Source organism: Mytilus edulis, chromosome 3 (genome assembly GCF_963676685.1).
Source record: "Mytilus edulis chromosome 3, xbMytEdul2.2, whole genome shotgun sequence".
In the NCBI taxonomy this organism is placed as follows: Eukaryota; Metazoa; Mollusca; class Bivalvia; order Mytilida; family Mytilidae; genus Mytilus; species Mytilus edulis.
The window spans coordinates 73856432-73881139 of NC_092346.1; the positions used below are offsets into that span (position 1 = coordinate 73856432).

General features: G+C 33.6%; 1 protein-coding gene across 1 annotated transcript; it reads right to left on the reverse strand.

The window, feature by feature from the left end:
* Positions 1 to 627: 627 nt before the first annotated feature.
* Positions 628 to 24708, reverse strand: LOC139517355 (uncharacterized). The gene is made up of 5 exons (XM_071308303.1): positions 24554 to 24708; positions 9156 to 9298; positions 7724 to 8103; positions 2560 to 2614; positions 628 to 2141 (listed from the first exon to the last, which is right to left on the reverse strand). Exons 2-5 carry the CDS (start codon positions 9258 to 9260, stop codon positions 1983 to 1985), a joined length of 699 nt encoding a protein of 232 aa, XP_071164404.1. The 5' UTR covers positions 9261 to 9298; positions 24554 to 24708; the 3' UTR covers positions 628 to 1982.

The following is a 24708-nucleotide window of genomic DNA, read 5'->3' on the forward strand; positions in this document are numbered from 1 at the left end:
ACAAAATAGAAAGTCTATAATCTTATATGTCAAAATCAAAAGATCAAACACATCAAACGAATGGATAACAACTGTTATATTCCTGACTTGGTACAGGCATTTTCTTATGTAGACAATGGTGGATCAAACCTGGTTATATAGCTAGCTAAACCTCTCACTTGTATGACAGTCGCATTAAATTCGATTATATGACAACAATATGTGAACAAAACAAACAGACATAACAGGTAATAATGTCAAAATAGGGGTTCAACATTCAAGATTGTGTTATAATATCAATCATTATAAAACAAACAAATATGTAACAAAGAAACACAAAAGAACATATAGACAAAGCACAAACGCAAACATGAAAGACAAAAATACAAAGAAATACCATAGCACAATAACACGATGACGGGATGCACAAGTACCAAACCACGTCAAATGGATGTCACAAACAGTTCACCAAACACTAAATGTAATATTCAAAAAGACTATTATAAAAGAATACTAGCACACGTTATAAAAAAGAGGCACGAAAGATACCAGAGGGACAGTCAAACTCATTAATCGAAAATAAACTGATATTATTAAGATGCTACACAACTTCAGTAACCAGAATCTAAACTTCAAGACCATCGTGTATAATTTGTTGATAGGAATATTTATCAACAAAAACATCAATGATACGAGCCCTGTGCACCCATCCCATATAAAGTTATAAGTCGTATTTGAACGTACACATTTGAAGAAAGAAGACGGAATTATAGTTTAAGATAATTAAAACATATCCGTCGTCATCTGTCAACAAATACTCAAATTACGGTAAACCAACTAGTGATGGTCCGTAATTCTTTGGAAGCAACGACTTCCACCTGACCACTTGAACTCTTGGTTTAGAAGTTTTTTTGTAAGCAGCGACCACAGGCACTTGTTTCTATCCATAGGAAGGTCGACTATCCATATAAATAGAAGTTTGGTCAATTTGGTTACTTTCAGGTCAAATGCTAATATAATTCATGTTATTTATTATCAGTTTTGTTCGATTCTCACATGACATCAATGATAGTATAATAATGTCATTATTCAGCTTGACATATTAATCCAGTTTTATTTTATCCTGCCTCTTTTTCAAAACTCTTGCGTCCACATGAATTATTAACCAACCTATAAATTATTTGGCACATGTGGACCATTGTATACCACCCGTAGCACCTGAGATTTGTGATACAAAAATGTCCTTGATAATATAGTAACCTTTGTCAGAGATCACTTCGTATATCATGTCGACGATCTTGCACCCACTGTAGCTCCTGAGATTTGATTCATCGTCCTGCAAGTCACACCATTGATTAAAATTGCGACAGTGTATTTTGCCAAATGCAATGGGACATTCATTTTCGTTATATCTTCTTATTTTCGTGATATAGATATTAACTATAAGTAAGTTTAATCCATACTAACTCCCTCGTTCTCCTGGATAAGTTTGCATGTAGTTTCGTATTTGCGTTTTGATGTTTTACGAAAAACCAAAACCACTTTGTAAGTGATAATTCAATTTGCATAACAGTATTTTGGCAATTGTCCTGTGTTAAACATCATTTCTAGACAATTCGAGATTCCATTTTGTTAGCAGATCACCAATCAGTTCACACTTTCTAATGTTACTTGTAAATCAATTCAGTTATTCCTTTTCTTTGGTGTAGGTTTGATTTTCTTTTCTCTGTATCTTATCAGTACAAGTAGCTTAATGACTATAGTTTGTTCCGTATCATTAGTCTTCCGCATTATGAGGGTTTATTGGTTTGTATAAGCACTAACAAATCTGAATTTTACATTAAGTTTTAATCCATATAGGTTCATCCCTACCCATATACATACTCCTCTCACGTTCTGATAATCTTGCATTGGATGGTTCTAGTTCGACTTTTCATTTATTCCAAACGGTATCATTCCATTTAGATTCTCTTCTCTATTCAATGTAAGCAAGAATATATATTTCATGTGATATTTTCTTCAGAACTATTTTGTTCATTCTCATTAAGTAACTGAAGGGATACAGTCATTTTCTCAACTTCTTCTTCTCTTTCGTCGTTAACCAATGCATCTTCAGTTTCTCCATTCGTTATTATATCTTTTTTATTCGGTTTTCTTTTAATCTGAAAAAAAAACCCACACAAAATAAAGTGACCTATAGTTCCTCAATGTGATTCAACTTTATTAAAAAAAAATGATAATTTTAAATATTTAATAAAAACAAATTAATCAAAGTTTGAAGATGAAACAGAGAAATATGAGTCTTTGAAAAAAATAAAATGTGCACTTTAGTTTTCATGCGATTTTCGGGATTGTTTTAAAGAAAGAAAAAAATGAAAAGGGGGGTGTATTTTTAATCTTCGAAATTGAAATATTCATAAATGAGGTATAAAGATGCAGTTATATGCCGGTTTCAAATTTGTTTAATGTGCATTGCAACAGAGCACAATCTACATTGTCACTGAAATATTATCTGACAATTTAAATAAAGTAAGTCAAAACAGAAACGACACCATACACATATCCTTTTTAAATACGTACCGATCTGCGTTGTCTATCATGTCTCATATTTTTGTACACTTTAAATGCAAACAATCTGAAAGACAAAATATGCATAATTTTATAAGACTCGATAACTTGAACTTGACTATTGTATATGTTAAACAATGTTAACTGACTCTTCAATCCATTAACTATCAAAATGTAAGATGAGAAGCTATTATCTATCAACTAAGAATAATAAAAAGGTAATATACTGGCAACATACCCTCGCACGCACACAGTTTTAAAGTACGGCAATACAATATTGGACAGAAAAAAAAGAAATCTTAATAAGGAAAAAGATTCCTGGTTTTTTGGTCATAAAGTATATGGTGGATTATTAATTAAGTTAATAAGGACTCAACCTAAAATGATCGAAGTGGACCGAATTCACCACAGATATGTACTTTGGACAATATTTTATGTAATATGAAAAGACATAAAAAACAAGAATATATTTTTTTAGATTTTGATATTCAAATAAAAACAACACGTTATAAATTATGTCCGAAGATCTTTTCTGTATTTACCTTTATCAGGAACGCTCTATTTCGAACATTTGAAAGCCAAATATGTTTAATAACATAAACAGTTGAGGAGCTATATAAACAATAGGACCTACAAAATTGGATAATTCACAAAGAACATGTAGCCACTAGAACCATTACACTCATTACTATGGATAACTCACAAAGAACATGTAGCCACTAGAACCATTACACTCATTACTATGGGTAACTCACAAAGAACATGTAGCCACTAGAACCATTACACTCATTACTATGGATAACTCACAAAGAACATGTAGCCACTAGAACCATTACACTCATTACTATGGATAACTCACAAAGAACATGTAGCCACTAGAACCATTACACTCATTACTATGGGAAACTCACAAAGAACATGTAGCCACTAGAACCATTACACTCATTACTATGGGTAACTCACAAAGAACATGTAGCCACTAGAACCATTACCCTCATTACTATGGATAACTCACAGAGAACATGTAGCCTCTAGAACCATTACACTCATTACTATGGATAACTCACAAAGAACATGTAGCCACTAGAACCATTACACTCATCACTATGGATAACTCAGAGAGAACATGTAGCCACTAGAACCATTACACTCATTACTATGGGTAACTCACAAAGAACATGTAGTCACTAGAACCATTACACTCATTACTATGGGTAACTCACAGAGAACATGTAGCCACTAGAACCATTACACTCATTACTATGGGTAACTCACAGAGAACATGTAGCCTCTAGAACCATTACACTCATTACTATGGATAACTCACAAAGAACATGTAGCCACTAGAACCATTACACTCATTACTATGGGTAACTCACAAAGAACATGTAGCCACTAGAACCATTACCCTCATTACTATGGATAACTCACAGAGAACATGTAGCCTCTAGAACCATTACACTCATTACTATGGATAACTCACAAAGAACATGTAGCCACTAGAACCATTACACTCATCACTATGGATAACTCAGAGAGAACATGTAGCCACTAGAACCATTACACTCATTACTATGGGTAACTCACAAAGAACATGTAGTCACTAGAACCATTACACTCATTACTATGGGTAACTCACAGAGAACATGTAGCCTCTAGAACCATTACACTCATTACTATGGATAACTCACAAAGAACATGTAGCCACTAGAACCATTACACTCATTACTATGGATAACTCACAAAGAACATGTAGCCACTAGAACCATTACACTCATTACTATGGATAACTCACAAAGAACATGTAGCCTCTAGAACCATTACACTCATTACTATGGATAACTCACAAAGAACATGTAGCCACTAGAACCATTACACTCATTACTATGGGTAACTCACAAAGAACATGTAGCCACTAGAACCATTACACTCATTACTATGGATAACTCACAGAGAACATGTAGCCATTAGAACCATTACACTCATTACTATGGATAACTCACAAAGAACATGTAGCCACTAGAACCATTACACTCATTACTATGGATAACTCACAAAGAACATGTAGCCACTAGAACCATTACACTCATTACTATGGATAACTCAGAGAGAACATGTAGCCACTAGAACCATTACACTCATTACTATGGGTAACTCACAAAGAACATGTAGTCACTAGAACCATTACACTCATTACTATGGGTAACTCACAGAGAACATGTAGCCACTAGAACCATTACACTCATTACTATGGGTAACTCACAGAGAACATGTAGCCTCTAGAACCATTACACTCATTACTATGGATAACTCACAAAGAACATGTAGCCACTAGAACCATTACACTCATTACTATGGGTAACTCACAAAGAACATGTAGCCACTAGAACCATTACCCTCATTACTATGGATAACTCACAGAGAACATGTAGCCTCTAGAACCATTACACTCATTACTATGGATAACTCACAAAGAACATGTAGCCACTAGAACCATTACACTCATCACTATGGATAACTCAGAGAGAACATGTAGCCACTAGAACCATTACACTCATTACTATGGGTAACTCACAAAGAACATGTAGCCACTAGCACCATTACACTCATTACTATGGGTAACTCACAGAGAACATGTAGCCTCTAGAACCATTACACTCATTACTATGGATAACTCACAAAGAACATGTAGCCACTAGAACCATTACACTCATTACTATGGATAACTCACAAAGAACATGTAGCCACTAGAACCATTACACTCATTACTATGGATAACTCACAAAGAACATGTAGCCTCTAGAACCATTACACTCATTACTATGGATAACTCACAAAGAACATGTAGCCACTAGAACCATTACACTCATTACTATGGGTAACTCACAAAGAACATGTAGCCACTAGAACCATTACACTCATTACTATGGATAACTCACAGAGAACATGTAGCCATTAGAACCATTACACTCATTACTATGGATAACTCACAAAGAACATGTAGCCACTAGAACCATTACACTCATTACTATGGATAACTCACAAAGAACATGTAGCCACTAGAACCATTACACTCATTACTATGGATAACTCACAGAGAACATGTAGCCACTAGACCCATTACACTCATTACTATGAATATCTCACAGAGAACATGTAGCCACTAGAACCATTACACTCATTACTATGGGTAACTCACAAAGATTATGTAGCCACTAGAACCATTACACTCATTACTTTGGATAACTCACAGAGAACATGTAGCCACTAGAACCATTACACTCATTACTATGAATATCTCACAGAGAACATGTAGCCACTAGAACCATTACACTCATTACTATGGGTAACTCACAAAGAACATGTAGCCACTAAGAACCATTACACTCATTACTTTGGATAACTCACAGAGAACATGTAGCCACTAGAACCATTACACTCATTACTATGGATAACTCACAGAGAACATGTAGTCACTAGAACCATTACACTTATTACTATGGGTAACTCACAGAGAACATGTAGCCACTAGAACCATTACACTGATTACTATGGATAATTCACAAAGAACATGTAGCCACTAGAACCATTACACTGATTACTATGAATAATTCACAAAGAACATGTAGCCACTAGAACCATTACACTCATTACTATGGATAACTCACAAAGAACATGTAGCCACTAGAACCATTACACTCATTACTATGGATAACTCACAGAGAACATGTAGCCACTAGAACCATTACACTCATTACTATGGATAACTCACAAAGAACATGTAGCCTCTAGAACCATTACACTCATTACTATGGATAACTCACAGAGAACATGTAGTCACTAGAACCATTACACTCATTACTATGGATAACTCACAAAGAACATGTAGCCACTAGAACCATTACACTCATTACTATGGGTAACTCACAGAGAACATGTAGCCACTAGAACCATTACACTCATTACTATGGGTAACTCACAGAGAACATGTAGCCTCTAGAACCATTACACTCATTACTATGAATAACTCACAAAGAACATGTAGCCACTAGAACCATTACACTCATTACTATGGGTAACTCACAAAGAACATGTAGCCACTAGAACCATTACACTCATTACTTTGGATAACTCACAGAGAACATGTAGCCACTAGAACCATTACACTCATTACTATGGATAACTCACAGAGAACATGTAGTCACTAGAACCATTACACTTATTACTATGGGTAACTCACAGAGAACATGTAGCCACTAGAACCATTACACTGATTACTATGGATAATTCACAAAGAACATGTAGCCACTAGAACCATTACACTGATTACTATGAATAATTCACAAAGAACATGTAGCCACTAGAACCATTACACTCATTACTATGGATAACTCACAAAGAACATGTAGCCACTAGAACCATTACACTCATTACTATGGATAACTCACAGAGAACATGTAGCCACTAGAACCATTACACTCATTACTATGGATAACTCACAAAGAACATGTAGCCTCTAGAACCATTACACTCATTACTATGGATAACTCACAGAGAACATGTAGTCACTAGAACCATTACACTCATTACTATGGATAACTCACAAAGAACATGTAGCCACTAGAACCATTACACTCATTACTATGGGTAACTCACAGAGAACATGTAGCCACTAGAACCATTACACTCATTACTATGGGTAACTCACAGAGAACATGTAGCCTCTAGAACCATTACACTCATTACTATGAATAACTCACAAAGAACATGTAGCCACTAGAACCATTACACTCATTACTATGTGTAACTCACAGAGAACATGTAGCCACTAGAACCATTACACTCATTACTATGGATAACTCACAGAGAACATGTAGCCACTAGAACCATTACACTCATTACTATGGATAACTCACAAAGAACATGTAGCCTCTAGAACCATTACACTCATTACTATGGATAACTCACAAAGAACATGTAGCCACTAGAACCATTACACTCATTACTATGGATAACTCACAAAGAACATGTAGCCACTAGAACCATTACACTCATTACTATGGGTAACTCACAAAGAACATGTAGCCACTAGAACCATTACACTGATTACTATGGATAACTCACAAAGAACATGTAGCCACTAGAACCATTACACTCATTACTATGGATAACTCACAAAGAACATGTAGCCACTAGAACCATTACACTCATTACTACTATGAATTCAACGTTTACTGTAGCGTTGTCGTTCTGTTTTACTATGCCATTTTCCTTTGTAGTCTCGTCCAAAGCGATTTCCTTGTTGTCAATGCTCGAGCCGGTATCACAAATATTACAAGAAATACAGTCTTCACAGTTTACAATATTTTCGCAGTCAATTGTTATATTCCATTCTTTTAAACATTTGTGTAGTATTTGTACTCTATGTGCACAATCTAAACAGATGGTAGAGGAAAACAATAGTGCCATATCCCATGGTGGTGGACAAGGAGCAGTGTGTAAAATATCCGCTTCTGATTGGCTCAGCTGTAAATCTTGGGCCATAGCTTCGCATTGCTAAAAGAAAAAGTGTCTCATGAGAATTAAAAGTTAACAATCGAAAATCAATCCTGATTTAAAAGAACCCATAATGTTGTGTAGTCCAATATATGTTGTTATTTGATATTGTTTTAACTAATCAATCAATAACTCAATCGTTCAATCAATCTATTAATCAATCAATCAATCAATCAATCAATCAATCAATCACAATAACGTTATATATTAAGACAAGAAATGAGACAGAGATATATTTCTACCAGAATATATTAGGTTATACATGTATACCAAACATTTTTCAAAGAACTCTTCTATTTCTCTATATTTTTAAAAAAAAATGTTAAAAGTTTCAATTTATAGTTACATTTTATAAATTTCTCGGTAAGTTTTAATATTGGTGAAAAGCTTTCAAACTTCAACCAGAAATTATCACTTTTCAAACAATTACATCTCAACAAATATATTTATTTTAAAAATTGTGTTTTACATTAAATAACATTCATGAAAATTTTGTTATCTTGTATTTCCAGCATTCAAGTTGCAGATAATTTGATATGTCAATCAAACTCAAGTATATCTATTCAGATGTTGGTAAGTATGTAATAAGATATAGAAGTATATTGACACAGATAGAAAGGTTATGTTAGGAGACAACAATAGAATTAGGATTTATTCATAACTTCCCTGTAAAGAATATACATTGGCCCTAACGTCTTTCGTCGTTCAATCTGTTTAAAACTCAGATCATCTTTTACTCGCGTGCTCGTATGTAGGATAAATGAAATCAGAGATATTATTTTTTTTTTAATAAATTGTTTCTTTGTCACTGATGTGATGTTGGGTAGATATTTAGAAACACTTATGAAAAAACATGAATGTGTCCTCAGTACACGGATGCCCCACTCGCACTATCATTTTCTATGTTCAGTGGACCGTGAAATGGGGTAAAAACTCTTATTTGGCCTAGAAAGATCATATCATAGGGAACATGTGTACATTTGTACTAAGTTTCAATTTGTTCGGACTATCGTAGGTGGAGCATAAAAATCATCGCTGATATAAGTACTTACACTGTTAGAACATATTTCTAGATTATCATCCGTCTTCTGAATTATTCCATTTGCTATAGTAACGTAGACTATGACAAATATTTTACAAACAAAGTTAAGTACCATTTCATGTAATGGCGTCGTTCATCCTTTACTTTTTTAAACTGAAATTGAAAGAAAAATACCTGGTCAATGATAGCAAAAAATTAAGCAAAGAATGATAAGAAGAGGAACACGAATACTTATTATTCCAATCAAGAAGAACTTATATATCTATATAATATATTGAAAAATACAAGTAAGTGAAAAGTAATTATACATACTTAAATCGCCAGTAACAATGCTAAATATGTCACAAACATTCCTAGCCTGTTTTACTGAGAAAAAAGAGTAAGTTGCTAGTATTGTATATGTATTTTAAAAGCTAATTTATATGTATATATATATATACGTATGCTATAAATAGGTATGTCTTGTGCTTGACTAAACAGGTTAAAAAGGTGTTACTAAATCAGTAGTTGGAAGACATTGTAACAAGCAATTGATGGAAATGAAGAAATTCTAAAAAGGATTCTTTTCCTTCGATGTCAATTGCTCTCTCATGAATATTTTGGCGTCAAATTGGGTGAAATCTATATTCAAATAAATAGCTGAAATCTGTATTCAAATAAATAGCTAGAGACTGTTTTCTCTAATCACATGCATTCGATGGAAAACCGCAGGAAGGCATTCGATGGAAAACCGCTGGAAGGCTTCGATGGAAAACCGCAGGAAGGCATTCGATGGAAAACCATCGGAAGGCATTCGATGGAAAATCGCAGGAAGGCATTCGATGGAAACCGTAGAAAGGCATTCGATGGAAAACCGCAGGAAGGCATTCGATGGAAAACCACAGGAAGGCATTCGATGGAAAACCGCAGGAAGACATTCGATGGAAAACCGCAGGAAGGCATTCGATGGAAACCCGCAGGAAGGCATTCGACGGAAAGTGGCATTCGATGGAAAACCGCGGGAAGGCATTTGATTTAAAACCGCAGGAAGGCATTCGATGGAAAACCACAGGAAGGCATTCGATGGAAAACCGCGGAAATCATACACATTAATCACCAAAGATGAGGTCACGAAAAAGATTTGATTAAAAATGGTGCATAAACACTTGATAGAGGTTTATAGATGACAAAATGTACATTTCAAAATTTTAATAATTCTAATCGTGTATAGTACGGACTTTATCATATTTGTGTATAGTGTTAATTTCATGCTGATTTGTTTAAAATCACGTTTCACCTACTAATAACAGTAATACCATCATGCAAGAAAAACAACTGATCTACACAATTTGTTATTATATAACCAATTAACTTGCATCAATAAAGGATTAATCCGGATTTCCTGTCAAACCTTGTGGTCACAATCCCTATTCTTATAACTCTGATTTATCTTTTCTTTTGAATTTAGTGCAGTTCAGAACTTTATCCACCTATCATTTATATAAATGGTGCATCGTCACGGCCGACACTCGGCTAACCGAGAGATTGGTCGGTTAATCTATATTGAGTATGCGGCTATATGGGCGATTGGTCTGTTAATCGGGTTGGTTATACGTCTGTTAAGAGTAAAACGCTTAATTTAATGTCAAACTCTATTAAATATACAGATTTTTGGCATGTTATAAGAACCAAATCAAAAAAAGAAAAGTGTCTGACAAAATGATATCTATCATAGAACATTTTGCACTTGTAAAAACATTTCTTAGTCTACGCAGTTTTCAGTAAAACTAAAAGGCGTCGCGCAAGTTTGTAGTATTTATGCTTATACGCATAGCAATTTTTTTTAATAAAAGGCGAAACAAACAAATTTAGATATCATTTAAAGGACAAAAAATAGTACTGTGGTTCTAAAAAATAAATTGACATTAGTAAATATTTCATAATTGTAAAATAACGTGAATAATACCACGTTTTAGTGAAAATTATGGGAATAAAGTCTGTTAATGGGTTGGACAATTGAAATTGTGTCAGTTAAGAGTTATTTAGCCACGACAATAATTTTGCTACCTTTATATTTTCCCCTTGAAAAATTAAGAATGAGATGTTCCTGAGTAAACAAAAATGACAATACGGTGCCCAGTATCCTAGAAAGAGCATTCTTATTTTAACTTTCTTTGCATTTTATTGAAGGGTGTGTCACTTCAATACACTTCAATATAGCGTGATATGGATTGGCCTCTGGAATATGCTTGCATTTTTTATTGACGTTTTTAATTAGCCTTAATTTTTGTGTCTGTTCGAAGTAGCACGTTCTCAATTCCGACTGAAAGTGTCTTTCTAATACAACACAGGGTACATATAACGTGTTCTCGTTCACATATGAGCATGATATTTGTCACTGGACGTTAAACCCTAATTTGTCAGCATCTTCCAATTGGTTCTGTTCTTCTATTACTTAATCATATGTTGTTTACAAATCACTCTAAAGAAGTAAACGGAAAGGGGCGAATGCAGCTACATTTGGTTATTTTAAGTTTAAATTCATTTTATTCGGTTTAGTTCCTTTCTACATAAGTGCAGAGGAGAAATACAGTTGAAATAAAATATAGAATATGTAAGGCGAAAACGCTAAAGCGCTAAAAGGCAAAATGGCATTAACCTGCCACCATAGTTGTCCGCATGTAGAAAATTACATTTGTAAAACTATTGCAGGGAAATATAGAAGTGCTTTTGCAAAATTTCGTTGTGGTGTTGCGCCCCTAAAAATTGAAACGGGCCGGTATCAGAACTTACCTATTAATGAACGAATATATTTTAGTTGTAATGAAACCATAGAAGATGAGAAACATGTAATTTTGAAATGTCCACTATATGCAGATTTTCGTGCTGTGTTGTTTAGTCATGCTAATTCTTTTTGTCATGATTTTAATAGTATGTCAGATGATGATAAATTTGTATTTTTATTTAGTGATGAAAATGTTTATTTTTACACTGCCAAAATCTGCTATGATATTTTACTGAAAAGAAAATGTTTATTATATTCTTAACATTTGTTTACTTTTAAACTGTTTTATGTTAATCTTAACATTTGTATACTTTTAATTTGTTTTATGTTTTATGTATGTATATATATATATATTTATGTAAATGTATATACCATTTTTTTATAGTCTCTCATAACTCTTTTTAGAGTGGCTCTTGTTTTATATTGTAATATGTAAACTGTAATATTATGTAAATGTTTTAGAAGAGGTGAGACTCAAATAAAATATTGTCTTGTCTTGTCTTGTCTTGTAAACTTCTAGAATTTGTCACCAATATAAGTACATCGCAATCCGTTACTGTTTCAACAGCCATCGGTTTTTCATGTTTATATTCTTAAACAAGTATTATTTTTCTCTCGGTTTTAGCAATGTATCACTCTTTTCTGTCCTTTATTCCGCGTTTCCATCCAGATTCTTGTGTATACCATGAGGGTCCGGATTGGGAGGTATTGTTTATTTCTGTATTCTTACTTATCTTACTCATTATTCTTTCTTTATTTTTCATATTTTGACATCCCAATATATTTTACTTACTGATGTTTAGTTACTATCTCTGATTTATATACTGGTTACCAATGTAGATGACAAATTTGTGTCATGCATGACAATAAAACAGAATCAACATGATATATGCGATCATTCTTGGATCATTCTTGGATGAAATTAATATTACTTTAATATTACACTTTTTGAAACCATTTTTATCAATTTTCAATTTCATGTGTTGTTTCCGTATATGTTATGTTTCATTGCTCATGTGTTGTTTTCGTATATTTTAGCCGCTCGTCTTGAGCCTACTCATTTGATCAGATAACAACCCATATAGCAATAAAATTATACTTTTATTGCCATTCATAACTCTTAACAGACCAATTAACAGACCGGGTTTTATACATCCGACCCATTAACAGACCAGGTTTTAAATAAAGATTGATTTATATCATCAAAATACAGATTTTCGTGTAGATTTTTCACACAATGATATCAATATGGTTAACAAACATAATGCCTTTTTTTTCGATGTTAAAAATATTGAATGCAAGTAAATTTAACCAATGTGTCATTTTGTGTACATTTTATGTGAGTAAAATGTGTATAAATTTAATGATGAGTAACCCGCCTTTTCATTTTATAGATCGTACATCGAAGCTAAAAAAATAATAATTACACCACTAAATTCAGTACATTGAATTGTTTTGTTAGACATGAATACTTTTTATGATAAAAGTATATTTAGAAAGTTATACAATGAAACATGCTGAACTTTCAATGATTTTCTCGATAACACCTGATTAACAGACTTTAGCCAACCCGATTAACAGACCAACCGCCGATATAGCCGCATACTCAATATAGATTAACCGACCAATCTCTCGGTTAGCCGAGTGTCGGCCGTGATCGTACTGTTTTAATTATGAAATTCAAGAAGAATGTACATCCGAAATACAGCCTCTTTTATTACATAAATTTATATTTCTAAACAAATTGCAATTCATTAGTCTTATTAAATGTATATTTCAGAACTGAATGCTTCTTATACTGCACAAAATTTTAATATCATATATGTTGTTTTCGGTTTTAATTAAACGTACAGAAAACAATTTTGGTATACCAGACGACCTGTGCTTACTTGTATAATTAAGTATAAACTTGTATAATTAAGTATAATTAAGGGAGTGAAATTTTCCGTTTCAACTTGAACAAATAGAATTATTTTTTCTCGTGAACCTTAAACCTTGTAAATATGCAGTCGTACAAAATATGTCAATAGAACAGTACATAACGTTAAGTAGTCTAAAGTTCGGTTCTTACTACATCTTATAGTTAACGTTGGGTAAAACTCCTATCCAGAAACGCTTTTTGAATAATATACAAATAATACCTAGTAATATTTTAAATACAAAGATCAAAGGTCAAAGTTGTAAAACACCTAACATTTAGAAATAGACTAATACAAATTCCTTATAAAGTTATTCACATAGTGTTTCAAGTAATTGTCTTTACCTTAATTGCTGTTCGTAATACCGTACACAAAATCCTACGTATCAATGTCTGTTATCTTATTTCATTGCCTAAACGTTGTGACATTTGTCATATGATTGTTTACATGATTATCAATAGACTATAACAAATAATTATCAAATAAAAATATATGTCTTCCGTAATAATGTTATCATATATGTAGGATCAATCAAACTCATGTCAACTTATATTGATAATGTATTAATCATTGTTTGGCCGAAGGACTAGATTTCCGTCATTGCAAAATTGGATGCTCCGTCGTGTTGAAAAATGTAATTACAAACACTGATTGATTTATAAATATCAAAAATATTTTTTAACTATCTTTAAATTCATTTTTAATCAATGGCTTTAAAGACTTTTTTCAATCAAGTTCCTACGATTATTCATTTTAATTTAATCTGGATTGGGTGAAATATTCTTTGCATATGTAAACAAAGAATAAGTGCCATAGGAGTCCAGCAGTTTTGACAATATAAATGCTTCTTTAAGAAAAGGATTTACATTTTCAGAATTTAGTCTTCCTAGGTAATATAGAGACTGTGAAAATATAATTAAAGTTAAAACTTTTCGATATTTCGTGTACACAGCATGTTTAAGTGCATAGACATCCACCTTCCATTGTACAACATTTGAGCTTTTTATTATATGTGGAAGAACAATAAAACTGTGTTATCTTAGTTAAATATAGTCTATCTCATTATAACTTTCAAATATTATATCTAACTCTATCTCATTATAACCTTCAAATATTATATCTAACTGAAATTCTAATATGTATACAACTGCATGCAATTTATATTGTGTGAACTTACAGAAGATCTGTGAAGCGTTCGTTACACTCAAAGGTTCACATTACTAATACACGATAAAGACTAGTATTAATGACCCCCCTTTGTTGTGCGAGAGATCATTGATGGTGTGATTATTGATATTCATTGCACATATTTCAAATTTTTGCAGATCGTTTTACCGATTGTTGTTAGTAAGTATATCTAAACTTCAAAACATACTACAATCCAAAAACACTAATTTTCCTTAGTCCTGATAGATGATTTATTGTCAAGTTTAAAACCAACAAGACGGGAAATAGCAGCTAATCCCCCCCCCCTCAAAAAAAAATTAATTAAAATTATACTCAATCTGAATAATAAAAAAAACAAGATCCAGCTCAACTCGCGTGCTTTGTGTACGGCGGCAGAATGCGGCCATGAAAGAAAATAAATATATGTTGTTCTCTCAAGATAATATGTTGTTCCCTAAATACACTATATCGTTCTCTCAAGAAACTATGTTGTTCCCTCAAGATGCTATGTCGGTCCCAGAAGATAGTTATCTCGTTCTCTCATGATGTTATGTTGTTCCCTCAAGATATTTACCTCGTTCCCTCAAGATATTTATCTCGTTCCCTCAAGATACTTCGAAGGGGGAAATGAATAATATATCAATACAATTTTATAGCTATGTTGAGGGAACAACATAGTATTTATGGGAACGACATAGTATCTTGAGGGAACTAAATAACTATCTTGTGGAAACGACATAACATCGCATCTTGAGGGAACGAGATAACTATCTTGTGGAAACGACATATCATCTTGAGGGAACAAGATAACTATCTTGTGGAAACGACATAGCATCTTTAGGGAACTACATAATATCTAGAGAGAATGACATTGCATCTTTAGAGAACGACATAATATCTTAAGGAAACGACATATCATCTTGAGGGAACGACATAGTATCTGAGGGAACGAGATAACTATCTTGAGGGAACGATTTAGTATCTTGAGGGAACGAGATAACTATCTCGAAACGACAAAGCATCTTGAGGGAACATGATAACTATCTTGAGAGAACGACATACCATCTTGAGGGAACATGATAACTATCTTGAATGAACGACATACCATCTTGAGGGAATGATAGTTTCTTGATGGAACAACATATCTTTTTTCTTTCATGGCCGCATTCTGCCACCGTATGAACCACCGCGTATCAGAGTGCTTGCAAGAATTCCTCTACGTGAAAATACTGGGTCACTTCTTTAATAACAGGGAATTGGAAAATATATGAAAACTGTTGTAAAACATAATACTTTTAATACTTCGTTTCATGTGATTTCATTTTTTCGCGGAATGTTGTTAAAATGGAATCATATTTCCTGAATAGTTTTCGCTACATACATACAACATGGAAAGTACGAGAGAACTACACATCTCGAAATCTAGTTAAGAGGTCTAAATGAGAGTTCAAGATCGCTAGAATACGAAACCAAAACCCAAGTTGGAGAAAGAAATTCTCCATCAGAAAAGCTAGTGTAATGTTGAGCTTGAATCACAAATTGCATGTGTACAAACATCGTCTTGAATATTGCGCCATATATCAACGTCAGATCTGCGTTCTAGGTAGTGAGCTAGAAACAGTGTACCAATATGGTCGAATAAAGTATTTGTATAAAAATCTTTAATTAGATGTTTTTAAAAGGACAACATCATTTTTGACAAATTAATTTTAATAATTATTACTATTTCAGAAGTATTTTACCTACCTTTAGTTTGTGTTGTTATCAATTAATTAATGCAGATAAGAACACAGAAATGAGGGTCTGGATGGGGATTCTAGAACACAAAATAAAGAATAATATGAATCTTAGATCTAGTGATGGGTAAAAGTAGAAAGAATAGAGAAAATGATTTAAAAAAAATAAGAAACGCAGAACATCACCTTATTTAAACTATTCAAGGGTATTGCACTGTTTGTATATACATTGTATTTAATACACATTGAGGACATTGGGTCGAATAGGTGTACATAATTTACACCAATTTATTATATAGTTAATACAGAATTAATCGTATTCAAAAATTTAGGAGGGGGTCTTTCAGTGATTTTACTATTAGTTATTGTAAAGAATGATTAATACAGGGTATCCCATTTCATTTATCGACATCTTCGTGAAAAATACTAATAGTCATAATTACAATTAAATTATGATTTTATCTTTGTCACTGTCCCCTTTAGGGACCTCAATTGCAATAAACGCTTAATTTCTATCTATTGTTATATATTTTATTGTATTCCCGGTATTCATGTTATGCATGTATACCGAGAAATTAGGTATACTGCACTGACTGGTCTTTAAATGAAAAAATCCATTATGTTATAGTTATTGACCAAGCAAGTCGGTATATAGAATTTAATCTGCACAGCTCAGGTGACCCTTATTAACCCGAACGACGTAGGAGTTCGGGTTAAAGGGTCATCCTGAGCGCGTGCAGATTAAATTCTATATACCGATTTGATTGGCCAATAACTGTTTTAACACATGACGTCATTAATTTACGTGGACGTTTTACATGTGGACGATATTCCGCAATTCACGGATCCTAGGAAAGTTTATTGTAGGGTAAAGAAAGGGGAAAATACGACTTGCATTGGTAAGTTTTAAATTGATAACTTTTTTTTAGGTTTAGACTTATTGTAAAATTGCAATTTACTGGTAGATTTTTTTTTAATTTTTCAATTAAATCTATTACCATTTTTTTTAATAGAGAAAGATAAACAGAGGAAGAATTAGATGTTGTATTTTAAATTTTAAATGTTTAATAAACAGAAAATACTTTTCTCTTTCCAATCTTTTACTCCCCCTCCCCCAAATTCTTTGTATCTACTGACAAGTCCATCTAAATGTAGTCTGATTGATCTCTAGCTAATCTCCCTGTTTTAAAACAAACTTAAATATGACCCCCTTCAAATTCAATCCAAAAATATGGGGAATAGATATTGAAGAAGTCGTTATAAATTCCATTGAATCTTAAACTAGTCCAAATCAGATTTCTTTTATTCGGATATTCTTAGATACATTTCTTTTTTGGCGGAAGTTACCAAAAATTGTTTTAACTTTCTTTCTGACTTTAAAACACTAATTTAAGTTTTATGTTGTACGCAAAATATAATACTGAAACATTTTATGTTCAAGCTAAGATGAAAAAAAGGAATGAGAAACCTTTCTGTTTTCCTATTCTGAAACTACGATGTTTGTACAAAGTTCAGTTTTGTCGTAATTTCAAGGCAGATGGTGGATTCGGGGGTGGGGACGAACATGTCGTTCACCCAAGGATTGGACAAATTATCGTGTTTTGCCTTAAAATCGTCAATATTGTTTTTAGTCTCGCTACGCTCGGTGATATATTTTTTTAATTTGATAGAATAACGCCCCTTTTAAAATCTAGGAACCGCACCTAAAGGTAAAAATAGATCTGAACTGTGCAGTATATCTGAGGTAGTTAATGCACACCTTTGCTGTGCATTATCCAGATTATAGCACAGTAAGAACAAAGAGATTTTACCCATACCATGTGTTAATTGTAACTTACGTCATTGTAGAATGCAGTTTAATTTACGAGAAATCAAAGAGTAAAAGATCAATATTTAATTTGTATACGGTGATTTTTAATATAAATGTAAATTATTTGAGTTAAAAACATTTGTTCAAAGATCATGGGAATGGAACAAGGTGGGAAATAATCTTTTTAATAATATATATGTCGCATGTCAAAATCTAGATTTAAAAGCACGAAATTTGTATCATAATATTCTGTGCTCCATTGTCAGGGTCTCATTGGTACTCGTGCTATATCACCCTAAATATTATTTATTCTAGGATTTATATATCCCTTGACTTGATTTTCATACAAATTAATTTTCTTGTGCCTCAATCGAGAGTACCTTACCATTTTTCGAGTTACCTTAAGCAATCATATTCCAAACAAAGACAGGTCCTACTCTGTCGTAGATATGTTGAACTAAACTATATATATTGTATCCGCAAGTTTCAGAATCGGAAAATGCCATTGCGATTGATAGCTTTTTTATTTTCTAAACTAGAGGCTCTAAAGAGCCTGTGTCGCTCACATTGGTCTATGTGCATATCAAACAAAGGACACTGCTGGATTCATGACAAAATTGTGTTTTGGTGATGTTGATGTGTTTGTAGATTTTACTATACTGAACATTCTTGCTACTTAAAATTTTCTCTAGTATCTATAATAAACTTGGGCCTTTAGATACAGAGGAAAACATTTTGTAAAAATTTATACAAAAATTTTCCAAATTAATGAAAATTGTTAAAAATTGACTCTAAAGCCTTGGTCACAACGAACCCACGACACATCTATGCAGCACCACGACATGAAATTTGGTCAAATCGCGGGTCATCTGTGATCTTCGTACGACAGTTGCACGATAGTCGCACGATATTTTCAGCATCGTGGCCCTGTCGTGTGTCGTGGGACGAAAATTGAACATGCACCTTTTTTGCTTTACGATTTTTTGTCGTGTCACTGTCTTGTGGCCGTCGTGAGAGTGTCTTACCACAGTCGTGCGTCTGTCGTGCGTGCGATAAACACATTGTCGTGGGTATCAAAATCATACGTAAACCATTTAAATAAAAACAATCGTACGATTGTCGCACGACTGTCATTCGACAATCTCACGACTTTCGCAGACACTCGTGATACAGTCGCACGATTGTCTCAAAATTACCAAATTTCGTACGATGCTCGCACAACATTGATAGTATGTCGTACGACAGTGGTACGTGCAATATATTTTCATTTTATTTTGAAAAATACAGTTTTGCGGGAATGTCAATAGACTCCTCCCCGTCCTCAGTCACAGTGACGACATTATCAGCAGGGTCGTCTCCTGCAGTTTCCAAATCGTTTCAGCTTGTGGTAGGGGGTCCTTCGTCTGGTCAACATCATCCACGTTTACTGCTACCATCTTTCTTTTGTTAATTTTTCTTTTCGGGTGCATCCTGGTATAAATTCGCTGAACAATTATAATATAAACTAATACGAAAAACGTCGTTTATTTGGACCGAACTTGACACTGAACAATATTGAAAGCAAATGGAAAATGGCACGCAATAAATCGGGCCTTCTTTAGATAATTTAGTCTTAGATGCATGCTTTTTTATTAGTTGTTAGTGGCTTTGAACTATCTGTCAGTTAACGGCGAATACTCTCAGATCAGTTCCTAGTGTCTTTTTGTTGTTGGGATGTACAAGTACCCAACCATGTCCACTTGTATATTTGTCCATCTGATTTTTATAGTTCGTTCTTATGTTATACTGTTATACCACTGTTCCAGTTTAGGGGAGGGTTGAGATCCCGCTAGCATGTTTAACCCCGTTACATAATGTATGTATGTGCCTGTTCCAAGTCAGGAGCCTGTAATTCAGTGGTTGTCGTTTGTTTATGTGTTACATATTTGTTTTTCGTTATTTTTTTTTATATAAATAAGGACGTCAGTTTTCTCGTTTGAATTGTTTTACATGGTCATTTCGGGGCCTTTTATAGCTGACTATGCGGAATGGGCTTTGCTCATTGTTGAAGGCCGTACGGTGACCTTTAGTTGTTAATTTCTGTGTCATTTGGGTCTCTCGTGGAGAGTTGTTTCATTGGCCTTCATATCACATTTTTTTTAATAGTAGTTCAGAGTCAAACGCGCGAGTGACCCACGACTGTTGTGCGACAGTCGTTCGACAGTAACACGCGCATCCTATGACATGAAAACCTGAAAAATAGCACCAAACAACTCACGATTGTCGTACGACTGTCGTACGCCATTCGCATGACTCACTTGCGACAAACCCACGACAGTACAATTACAAATCTTTTTTTCTTTACTGTACCCATCGTGGAACCATCGTGGACATGTGTGACCACTCGAAATATTTTTTTTACATTTTGCACGACAGTGCCACGACAACTTTTTCATCGATCTTCCACGACATAAAATCGTACGATCTGTTGTGACAGGGGCTTATAGGGCAATGATTGTGGCGAAGTTTGGTTAAATTTGACCCAATATTTTCAGAGGAGAAGATTATTATTATAAGATATTGACTTGATAAACAATTTAACCCTGTCAGATTTGCTCTAAATGCTTTGGTTTCAGAGTTATAAGCCAAAATCTACATTTTACCCCTTTGTTCTATTTTTAGCCATGGCGTCCATCTTGATTGGTTTGCTGGGTCACCGTACACATTTTAAAACTAGATACTCTAATAATGACTGTGGCTAAGTTTGGTTAAATTTGACCCGATAGTTTCAGAGGAGAATATTTTATAAAAGATTACAAAAATTTACGAAAAATTGGTAAAAAATGACTATAAATGGCAATAACTCTTTAATTGGTCAACTGACAATTTTGGTCATGTTGAATTATTTGAAGATCGATCTTACTTTGCTGAACATTATTGCTGTTTACAGTTTATCTCTATCTATAATAATATTAAAGATACTAACCAAAAATGACAAAATTTCCTTAAAATTACCAATTCAGGGGCAGCAACCCACCATCCGGTTGTCCGGTTCATCTGAAAATTTCAGGGCAGATAGATTTTGACCTGATAAACAATTTCACACCTGTCAGATATGCTCTAAATGCTTTGGTTTCAGAGTTATAAGCCAAATTCTACATTTTACCCCTATGTTCTATTTTTAGCCATGGCGGCCATCTTGGTTGGTTGGTCGGGTCACTGGACAGGTTTTTTAAACTAAATACCCTAGTGATGATTGTGGCCAAGTTTGGTAAAATTTGGCCCAGTAGTTTCAGAGGGGAAGATTTTTGTAAAAGTTAACGACGACGGACGACGAACGCCAAGTGATGGGAAAAGCTCGGCACTTGGCCCTTTGTGTCAGGTGAGCTAAAAATAGTACTTTGTATGTATTTACCTTCTGAATGTTTTATTACTCCTAATCACTGTATAATTCATAAATGCACAAATAACATAATAAGTTCGTAGCCTACATATTGTGCTATCTTCAGCAAAGTGACCTTCTATTGCATGTATGTCATATCATACTAGTAGATATGTTACAAGTAGGAAAAAAACATAATTTTTCATTGTCTGTTGGACAAAGGGTAAAAACTGAGAAAGGTTTGCATAACCCATACTAACATATAAAAAAAAACTAGAGGCTCTTAAGAGCCTGTGTCGCTCACCTTGGTCTATGTGCATATTAAACAAAGGACACGGATGGATTCATGACAAAATTGTGTTTTGGTGATGGTGATGTGTTGTTAGATCTTACTTTACTGAACATTCTTGCTGCTTACAATTATCTCAATTTATAATGAACTTAGCCCTTAGTTACAGAGGAAAATATTTTGTTAAAATTTACAAAAATTTACAAAATTAACAATATTATTAAAAATTGACTATAAAGGGCAATAACTCCTTAAGGGGTCAACTGACCTTTTTGGTCATGTTGACTTATTAGTGGATCTTACTTTGCTGAACATTATTGTTCTTTACAGTTTATCTCTATCTATAATAATATTCAAGAAAATATCCAAAAACAGCAAAATTTCCTTAAAAATTACCAATTCAGGGGCAGCAACCCAACAACCGGTTGTCGGATTCATATGAAAATTTCAGGGCAGATAGATCTTGACTTGCAAAACAATTTAACCCATGTCTGAATTGCTCTTAATGCTTTGGTTTCAAAGTTATAAGCCAAAATCTACATTTTACCCAGGCCCTATGTTCTATTTTTAGCCATGGCGGCCATCTTGGTTGGTTGGCAGGGTCACCGCACACATCTTTAAAGCTAGATACCTCAATGATGATTGTGGCCAAGTATGGTTAAATTTGGACCAGTAGTTTAAGAGAAGAAGTTTTTTGTAAAAGATTACAAAAATTTACGAAAAATTCGTAAACAAATGACTAGAAAGGACAAAAACTCATTAAGGGGTCAACAAACCATTTTAGTCATACATGTATTAACTTATTTGTATATCTTACTTTGCTGAACATTATTGCTCTTTTTATAGTCATGCCTCGTTCACACGTACATTTAATTGGAATTGAATTCGAATCGAATGCGAATCGAATTCGCAAATCGCGTTCAAACACTGTTCTTTTTTAATTCGAATTGGCTAATTCGAATTAACTCATTCGCATTAGAAATACGCTTTTGTAAATACGAATTATAAGTTAACGTCGTTTAGAAAGTAGAGCGAATTTGACGCGCATTATATTTCGAATTAGAATTGACGTTAGGACGTAAAACGTTTCGAATGCAAGTTAAACTAATTCGAATTAGTTAATGCGAATTGAATTCGGGGATTACGTTTGAACTCAGCATTAATCTCTATCTGTAATAATATTCAAGATTAAATAGCCAAAAAACGGTATAATTTCCTTAAAATTGCCAATTCAGGGGCAGCAACCCAACAACCGGTTGTCCGATTCGTCTGAAAATTTCAGGGCAGATAAATCTTGACCTGATAAACAATTTTATCCCATGTCAGATTTGCTCTAAATGCTTTGGTTTCAGAGTAATAAGCCAAAATCTACATTTTACCCCTATGTTCTATTTTTAGCCGGGTCACGCTTCGGGGCCAGGTGAGCTAAAAAGTGGTAGAGTATTTTTATAAATTATTCTAATATCCAAATGGCTGACACATCTTATTCTATTGTTTAAATCATTTAAAAGATTCCAAGTTATTAAGAGTCGAATCATTAGACGCGCGTTTCGTCTGCATGTTCTTGACTCATCAGCAGCGCCCGAATGAAAAGGGAAAACAACCAGTTTAGCGCATAGTTTCAGTGAAAGGTTGTTAGAATCAAACAAGAGCAGCGTGATTCTCACCATCCAGTTCTAGTGATTGACTGTCTGTGCTATGGATTGAAAAGCCTTCTTTAATATAAGGTAAACTGGTTATTAAAAAATTACTTGAATATTAAATCGATCGTGATGGCATTTAGTTGCTGTGACGTATATCAATGTACTTGCGAAGGACAGTTCGTACAATGATAGTAAGATAGTTGCCAGGAGCGTAATATATGCAAAAAATAAGTTGCATATACACAATGAATGTACTTTAAGTTCCCAGAACCTTTGCACCATCGCCAATTCAGTTATCATTATTGATACAAAATAAAAAATAAATACTTACACTCCTTTTGACCATAGTATCTTGAGCAATTATGACATGTAAGGGAGCAACTGTTTAACTTCAAAAAGAGAGTGGTTATGATTTTTTGTTTTAGACAGAAATTTTTTATTTAGTTTTCGACGCTCAAATTATTTCAAAATCTAACACTATGAGGTATCGAATCTGGATTCTGAAAAAAAAATTGTCAACTTCTTGACCAAAATATTTTCGTTCATCAAATTTGGGATAAGATTATTTTTGTTGGTTAAAAAAGAACATACCCCACCTCACCTTTGAAGTTAAATGGTATTTCCCTTATCATTGTCCCTCATGATCACACGAATAATCATGGATGTATTAGTATATGAATAAGTTTATTACAAAAAGAAAAGAGAAAACATTCATTTACCTTCTTGTAGTAATAAACATTTGCTCCAACAGTTCAACTAATTAAAAGTACACCAATTGATGAAATAATTTCCTAACGATTAAGTCTGATCGTCCATTACTTTTCACGATAATAAATAATGTTGCCTGAACTTTTACGATCAATTGCTAAGATTT

What these genes read in the sequence shown, in the direction of transcription:
- LOC139517355 (XM_071308303.1), bottom strand. Translation starts at nt 9,260, where the DNA reads ATGGTACTTAACTTTGTTTGTAAAATATTTGTCATAGTCTACGTTACT. An exon ending in TAGAAATATGTTCTAACAGT is followed by an intron (nt 8,104 to 9,155) that starts GTAAGTACTTAT and finishes TTTTTCTTTTAG; the next exon opens with CAATGCGAAGCTATGGCCCA. An exon ending in CTAGTGGCTACATGTTCTTT is followed by an intron (nt 2,615 to 7,723) that starts GTGAGTTATCCA and finishes TTTGTCTTTCAG; the next exon opens with ATTGTTTGCATTTAAAGTGT.